General features: G+C 51.1%; 1 protein-coding gene across 1 annotated transcript; it reads right to left on the reverse strand.

The window, feature by feature from the left end:
* Window positions 1-5,966: 5,966 nt before the first annotated feature.
* LOC100190722 (nuclear cap binding protein subunit 2, 20kDa) lies at window positions 5,967-8,780 on the reverse strand. Its single transcript, NM_001245115.2, is given in 4 exon segments — window positions 5,967-6,734; window positions 7,395-7,533; window positions 8,318-8,499; window positions 8,667-8,780. Coding segments are annotated over 4 exon segments (507 nt in total). The 5' UTR covers window positions 8,754-8,780; the 3' UTR covers window positions 5,967-6,635.
* Window positions 8,781-8,786: the final 6 nt, after the last annotated feature.

Genomic DNA, 8,786 nt, shown 5'->3' on the forward strand with positions numbered 1-8,786 from the left:
GACAGCAGCTTGCCATGGTCCTGCCTTTCAGGCCATGTGCAGGCAGGGATTGTGTCACCGAGTTCCAGAGCAGAGGATACAGTAAAGGCCTTTGAAATGATGCTTCCTGGAGGTGCCAGCAATGGCCTGCAGAGGAAACCTGACCAGAAGCTGGGCTGCATCCATGAGAAAAGATGATTTTCCAGATTTTGGTCTGGTCTAAATCAGACTTGACATAACTATCAAAAAAAAAACCACCTAATTTAAGACAGATGGACTGTGCTTGGTTTTGGCATCTCTTGCTGTTCATTGGCAAGTAGTGCAGGGCCACTGCACAGTCAGTGGTGCGGTACCCACACCATCAGCTCTGCTTGGCCCCTGTGCTGGGGCTGTGAGCCTTCTCCCATGGCTGTCCCTACAGTAAAAGGAGTTTTGGCTCCTGCTATGGCCCCAGGACAGGCACTCACTGCCCCAGTGTCCCAGGCTGCGCTGCCCTGCCAGAGCCTCAGGCTCCAGCCCCCAGGTGCCTGGGTGCTGCTAGCCCTCCTAGTGAGGCTGGAGCCCCAGTGAGCCATGCTGATTTCACCACCCACCTCATGAGTATCTTTTGGCCAGGGCAGCACATGCGTCCCTGCTGAGCCCTGAGCGTGTGCTCCTTCACCAGTTTTGGGTGCCGCTACTCAAGGCTAGAGGGCAATGGGCCTGTGATGTCACCCCCTGGCTGGGCACTGCAATAGCCCCTTGTGCCTCTATTTGTGTTCGTGTCCTCCATACATGTGTGCACATCCGTGCCCATGTCTGTTTGTGGGTCTGTTTGTGCCCATGGGCACATCCCTGCCTGGTTACAGGCCATCCCACTGAACTTTGCCATCCCATCCAGGGCATCCACTGGGACTGGCAGAGTTTGAGGCATGGAGCAGGTTTCTGGAAGCTCTGGACAGCTCCCACCATGGCAGCTCATCAGGGAAAGCAGCTGTCTGGCAGCCGCCAGTGGTGTGGTGGGTTGGGGACTTAGTGCCACTGAGCCATGGGTGCAGAAGCCCCATTCACTGCCAGGCTCCGGGCCAGGCATCCTGGCCTGTGGAGGCTGCCCCAGCTCTGCACACTCTGGGGGATCCCTGCCTCCCTCTCCGTGCAGACTAGCAGGGCTGACAGGGACAGCACCACAGCCTCTGCTGAGCAGCACCTCTGCCTTTCCCAGGCCATGCTGGGGTTACTGCACAGCTCAGCACACCCACAGAGCCTCAGTGTGTTCTCTCTGCACAAACCATCTGTTCCCACTGCTGTACCCGGTGCCCCAGCAGCCTGTTCCCACAGCAGCCCAGGCTCCATCCCGCAGAGCCTGCCCGAGGAGCGTGTTCCTGGCGAAGCCTGTCAGGGGCTGGGGGCCGTAGGGTGGGTTTCCCTCCTGTACCAGTCTGGAAGGGGCCATTTTGTGGTTTGAGAAAATCAGCAAAAAGCAGAGTCTGGCTTTGCTGTTGGGACGCCTGTGATAACCCACCCTTCTGGGGAGGGAAGCAACCAGCCCTCACACAGCTGCATGTGGTTTGCCCTGACAGTTGCATCATTTCCTCCCCAGGCTTGATTTGCAATTTCCTTGTTGCTGGAGGGCTGTTGAGTCCCACTGTGTCCAGCCCAAGGCATACTGAGGAGGCAGGTGGCCACAGGCTGGTGACAACATACTCTGGGGTCATGCCAGGGATGCACTGCTGGTGGGTTAGGGTGTTGGGGGTGCAGAGAGTGGGTGACTGCCAGCCTCCCTCCCCATCTGGTTCCACCACATCCCATGGCATTTATAACTTCATATCCAGCTGGTTTTGGGGGACCCTTCAAAGCAGCTCTCTGGACACCAGATGCTTGCCACCTCCAGGGGGGCTGCCACGAGGCTATGAGTGTGGCCATGCAGGCTGGGGGGAGGATGGAGATGGGGGGCTGTGCTGCTGAGCCTCTGGAGGGAGAGCTGCAGCTGCAGAGTCTGCCCCTGCACTATTCCCTGGCCAGAACAGGCCCTGGCAGGCGGAGATGTAGTCGCAGATTAAATTTTGATCCGCTTGGGAATTAAAATAGGCTGGCAAGTCTGCTCTGTGACACCAAATGCTTCAGTGTGAGGAGTTAATGTGCCGTCTTCTTCCCTGTAAATCTGAGCACTGTCAGATCCCCTTCCCTACCGGTGGAGTGGAGCTGCAGTGACTGCTGAGTGTGATGAATCCATCAGCAGGACCTGAGTACTGGAATCTAGGGAATTGACTCCAGACAGATGGAGTAATTGGTGGAACAGAGTAAACTGGTATCAGCTCCTGATATTTCTGCAGCAGCACTGCGTTGTGCTGTAAGCCCTCACAGTCTAGAAGGGCTCCAGGAAATCAAAGCTGGTGATGCGTGAGATTCTTTCCACTCCTTACTCACCTGGCTCTAGGCAGGCCCCAACTCTTCTGTTCTCTGTGGTGAGCTTAAGCTCACATGACCCAGTAGCTGTGAGGAGCCTGTGTGCATCCAATAATCCTCTTGCCTTGAGCTGCAGCAGGTGGTCAGCTCTCTAAACACACAGGCTTAATGCTCGCCTCGCTTTGCCTTTGCAGGTTTGGCATGATGAGTTGCTGCTACATGGTTGCTCTTCGCTTACTCCCCTTCCCAGGGCTGCAGCTGGTGCCCTGGGCCTGCTCTTGTCCACACTGCAACTAGCCAAAGGGTGACTCCTCTCAGTCTGTCCTGGAGCTGACAACATGCTGTGATGATGCCTGCACCCAGCAGGATGTCACCCTGGAGCTTCTCTGAGACAGTTGTACCCCAATGGCACCCACACCCCACTATGGTGGAAGTGAGCCTGTGAGTGAGTGGTGCAGAGAGGAGATGGCAGAAGCAGCACAGGCAGTGCAAGTGGCACGTTTATGGTGCAGATGGGTAGTTTTCCATCAGTGTGGTCACTTCCTGATGAACTACTGCTTCTCTGCCACCATCAGGATGGCCAAAGGCTGCACAGGTGTGCTGGCTTCCCAGCCTCATACACAAGAGATTTCTTTGCTAATCACAGTTTTAAGGCTGTTACATCCTCCTGTCCTCCTTAAGCTTTCCCATTTTCCTGCTATGTTTATCCAAGCAATTATTCTAATTTGTATTCTCTACACAGGACCTCACACTGTTGGTGTTTTGCAAGGCTGGACAGATGACTGCTCTTATTTTTCCATTTTTAAGTCAATGTCCTGTTCCATTTCACTGCATCTCAGGGGCAGCCTGCATCACAGGCTGGTCAATGCTGACATTTTTTAAACCCGCTGAAGAATAAACATGCAGTTCCTTCAAGACCTGTGGCAGTTGTACAGGCACAGCAACCTGATTTGCAAAACAAACAGGTAGGAGACATTTTGACAAACTAAATGTAACACCCCTACCAGCACAGTTATCAAGACTTTGGGGTAATGTGAGTGGTAAACTAATTTAACTGCCTGGTCTGCACGTAGGTGTGCAACAGTTTCTATCATCCTGGACAAGATAATGCATGAAAAATCAAGACACGTTACTGGGCAGGCAGCAGCTGCTATTGTTTACATAATACAAACCAAATTTACAGACAGAATTTAACTTGTTCAACGGAGTTACTTGCCCTAGCTGAGAGGTTCTTGGGGACAGATCAGAAAGGGTTTACATCTCTTCTTGTCTCTTGTTCGGACATAAGAACAGGCTAGAGAGTGCTGGCCGTGCTCATCTTAAAATTAAAAGAAACACAGGGAGGGAGTTCTTGGCCCATTCCTCTCTGATGTGACCACTGAGCACTTGCTATGTTTTATAAGCTACTCCAATTGTGGGACAGGTGACAGGACAGGGAAAATTCTCCTGAATTTTCTAGAACTGCTGATATGAAACATGAGGACTGGTCTGATACGGAGCATAAGCAACTTGTTTTTGACATCAGCCATGAGCTATTGCACAGCAGGAGAGGAAAAGCCAGCAAGACAGAAGTGCAGAGAACTATGGTGAGACTTGTGCACCCTCCTAGTGTCCATCTCCATGTTTACAAGTGACAGCAACTTTAAGACACCAACAGATGAGTTCCCCTGCCTCCCCAGTTTCCGTCATAAAGTGATCCTGACACACAAACTCCAACTGCTGCGGGACTTGCTGTTGGAGCGGGTTGACCATGGCTGGATACCAGGTGCCCACCAAGCCACTTGTGCCACTTTCCTCCTCAGGGGTGTCCCTACCCATGGCAACGTGCTTAGAACTAGCTGGTCTTTAAGGTCCCTTCCAACCCAACCCACTCTGTGATTCGTCTAGGTTACTCCATGGAGAGGGTCCACAAGCTAACATTAACCTGGAACGTGCACTTTCCCCAAAGCCTAGGAGAGCTAGGGTCTCCTTGTTAGCTGGTGGAGGCATAGTTGGTATCTTGATTACATCCATAGGCACATGGTGACATCCCTTATTTTGTTCCCAAGAGCTGAATAGCTGTTGGGCTTCCCTATCTTCCTGATGACTTTGGACCCCGTTATGCCAGCATCAGAACAGCCAGTAAGGATTCCATATGCCTGGTGGCGATAATTTTTGCACATCTCAAAAGTTCTGATGAGGTTAGACTGGGTGGTTTCTATTTCTTGTCTGAATTCCCTCACTCCTTCCTGCATTTTCTCAAGGACCAGCTTCTTGATGGAACCCTTCTTCTCCCTCCTCCCCTAATAACTGGTGATACAGACCCATTGTCCACTGGGTTTTTTCCACAACTGGGGCAACCGTAGTTGTTCTTGTTTGGGCCCCTATCTCTACTATCACCTCAGATGGAGTTTGTCCCCAGTCTCAATCAAGTTACTCTCAGAGGTGGCTGGGGTCCCCGAGTTAAACCCAGCCCTCTGGCAGCCCTGAACTGTGGCTTTGCAGGCACATGCCAAGCCCCAGTACAGTGCCAGAACCTGCTGGTTTTCACTGGGGTAGGCACCTTTGGCATGTCAGTTTGCCAGGGTTACTTGCTTGTTCAGGTGTAGTCCCAGGCTATGGGAGGTGATAACTAGCCCAGGCACTTGCCCAAATCCTGCCACCCACGGACCAGCCACCTCAGGGCACATTTCAGTATTGACTCACCCAAAAAATTGTCTTCTCTTACATTAGGATGACATCAGAATACACAGACCCCATGATACATCAACTGTGTTAATTACTAGTATTAAACATCTCATGTAAGGCTGAGCAGGAACAATAAAGCCACCCACACCAGGTGGGAGTGGGAAATGGGATCCTCTCCACAAGGCAGCTCCCCCAGCAGAGCAAGGCCATCTGTGCCAGGGCAAAGCACAGAGCCATGGTTTGTACTAACATGTTCCCAAAGCCCAGCAAAGTAAAGAGGTAAGAAGTGCAGCCAACAAACACCGTGACCCAACAGGAGCTGCCTGTTAGTAACTACTATGGCTAAAGCACACTTAGCACAGAACAGCCATTGCCTCAGGCCCCATGCTGGGCACCAAACTGTGGTGGGCTGACCCTGCCTGGACACCAGGTACCCACCAAGCTGCTCTCTCACATCCCTGCTCAGTGGGAGGAGGGCAGGGAGAAAGTAAGATGGGAACGGAATTTATGGGCCAAGATAAAGACAGTTTAATAAAGCAAAAGCAAGGCTGCGTGTGGGAGCAAAGAAAAACTAAATATTTATTCTCTGCTTTCAACCAACAGGAGATGTCCGGCCACCTCCTGGGAAGCATAGCTTCAGTACACAGAGCAGCTGCTCCAGAAGAAAGATGTTTGAATAAGGAATGCCCCCCATGTCCCTTCTCTTAGCTATTGCTGCTGAGCAGATGCCATATCGACTGGAATATCCCAAGATCTTGCCCCCACTCCAGCCTGCTGGTGAGGTGGGAATTTTAGAGACAGCCTTGACGCTGTGGGAACATTGTTCAACAACAGCCAAAACACTGGTGTTTTATCAATACCTTCCGAGCTACCAATACAAAACACAGCTCTATGAGGGCTGCTAGGGGTAAAATTACCTTCAGACCCAATCTCAGTCAGACCCAATACAACTGTTTATTTAAAAAAAAATAACAGAAACTTTTGACAAAATCACACCGAACAGTGAGGATCTGAAAAGCCAGGCAGCACTGGGGGCATCACAAAGAGAAATGTTCTGCAGGCCCTGACCAACCCAAGGGCTAGATGTGCAGACAAGCACCTCCAAGAGCATAAGACCTTGTCCACTTCTCTCTCATTCAAACAGTGATACTGTTTATTAAGCAGGTAAGGTTTTAAATTAGAAACGTGAATCTCTTGTGCATCCTCACTAGGTGCCCAGGCACCTGGAGGGCTCCAATGGTGGTAAGCTTTTAAAAAAAGTTCCATTTGAAAGCAACCACAGTTGCAGCTGGAGCTTGGAGGAAGCCACCTGCTTAAGTGCAACATGAAGAGTATGTCATAGCATAAGGTGTGTGTGACATGTTACATTTCTTCTTGCCCAAAATCCTACAGAGCTGTCCATTTGTCCCTTGTTGCCCTGTATCAGCACAGAACATCCTCTCTAGCTCAGAAAGAAGGGAGAATGAACACATGTATATCTGCAGTCTAAGGAGAGTCACCTTTTGCTGGAACTTGGATTTCACTCCATACCCTCATCCCAAATGTGAGAACAGGGCTAGCTCTGGAAGGACAGAGCCCTCTTTGAGCTAGGAATCACGACGCAATTAATAGATTGCAGGCTGGTGATTTGCCTTCTGCATCTGAATGATCTTGCCAAAGCCACCTCTTCCCACATCGTAGTCTGTCCGGTATTCATCTCGCACCTGGGGCACAGCAACAGCACATGTATTAATAGCCGGCACTGCCTGTCCCCTACTAGGCTTCAGAATCATCGTCCCCTCCTTGTTCAGTTGGTGGGGAACTGAAGTTCAGATTAGAAGCACTTCAACTTGTCTGAGATCTCTTCAACTAATCCACCAGAAATGTGGTAATGGTGGTGAAAATGACCAAAAGGATATATCTGATTGTTGAGAATTTTTCAGGTAAGAAGCAAAGAAGACCCCAAAATATTTTTGTTCAGCTTTTCAGTACACCCTTTTGAACTGCCAGGCTTGGCCTTCAGAACATTTTATCTCATCTAAACCTCATCTTTGCCCTTGGGGAAACTGCTGTGTTATGAGATTGGCCTGGCAGCCACACTGCTTCCCTCTACTCAAATTCTGGATCATTTCAAAAGTACTACCTTGGATTAGGAAACATTCTGCTTGCATTGCAGGAATTTTGGAGTCCTAGACAGAAGTGACCTTAAGTTCTATTTCCAGCCTTTAACACCAGGTGTCAATTACTGAAACAACCTGGGAGTGAGTAAACTTCATTATCAGGTCTTTACAGTGTGCACATTGTTCTCCCTGGGACAAAACCAGCAAGTAAGTACATGGAGTCATAGAGGATCAAATTCAGGGATGAACTGGCATTGCCTTTACCTGTCCTCCAGTCTTTCCTCTCCCATACTGCCGCCCCTCCTTAAACCCTGCATCCCAGTCCGTGCGGATGATGCGGTCGTCCAGCCGTGTGCCGTTGATAAACCTCATGGCGTGCTCAGCATCTGCTCTCGTGTAGTATCTGAGGCACTCTGTAAGGACAACTAAGTGTGCTTTTTGTTGGGTACAGGGAAAAAAAACAGGTAAGTATTGTATTTGCGAAACAGAACTCCCCCCCACTGCCTTCCAGCCTTTTCTACTCTTCCCGCTCTTCTCTACAGGATCAAACACTGCACTCATGTAAATCTAAGCTAAGACCAGCTAAGGCTCAGAAAGGATTCTGTACTTTAATGTTAGGACCTGCACAGACAAGACAACAAAACAAGACATTAAAGCCTTGCTAAGGGCAAGAAATCAGTAATATGTCTTTTTGTACTATGTAAAGCTCGACTGAAATAGAACAAAAGGAGCAGGCTTCACAGGAGAGCTCTGCACAGACAGCTCCTGGTACAACCTGTATAAGCATGTACCCTTTGTGTGAAAACGCCCCCATAGCTTATCCAGCTACTTCCTTCAGGTGTAAAGTTGAGATAAGAAAGGAAACATGTGCTCTGGACATGGAAGACATCAGACTGATGACTGTAACAGATCTCATTCTGGCCCTAAAACCATTAAAGAAATGAATGAGTTAAAGGGGCTCTCTGCCGCCTCCAGAAACTACAGCTCTGGTGGCACTTGTCACGTACAGCACCACTACACAATCGGCCTCAGGGCGCAGTGAGGAAGGTGCAAGGATGGACGGGATGTGCCTGGTAGGAAGCACTTGGCTATCACCTTTCCAGCAGCAGTACAGATACACTTGCAGTGCAGAGGAACTACAGGTGCCAACCACATCCCTACTGACAAAAGGGAACCAGAAAGGATACTCTACAAAGCAGAAGCCACAGGGAGTTTTCTTGATCTTGTCCAGACCCATGACAATTCTCTTGACATCTCCGCACTTGGAGAACAGCTCCTGGATCTGCTCCTCGGTGGTGTAGAAGGAGAGATTGCCGACATACAGCGTGGAGGAAATCTTCAGGGATTTCTCCTGCAGCTGCCTGCTACCCTGCGGGCACAGAGGCGCACGCCGCGGGCTCAGCGCGCTCGCCGTCCCGCTCCTACCGCCCCGTGCCCTCCCGCTGCCCGGTTTCTCGCACGGCCTTGCCCCGGCCTCAGCCCTCCCCGCCCCGGCCGGGCCGGGCCGGGCCCCGCCACCCGCGGCGCCGGGCGCACCCGGAAGTGCTGGTCCCGGTACTGGCTGATCTCGCAGTACGAGTCGCTGTTGAGCCCGCTGAGCGTGGTGTGCAGCAGCCCCGACATGGCGCCCGCCCCGCCGGCCCCGCCGCCGGAATC

Source organism: Taeniopygia guttata, chromosome 4A (genome assembly GCF_048771995.1).
Source record: "Taeniopygia guttata chromosome 4A, bTaeGut7.mat, whole genome shotgun sequence".
NCBI lineage: Eukaryota > Metazoa > Chordata > Aves > Passeriformes > Estrildidae > Taeniopygia > Taeniopygia guttata.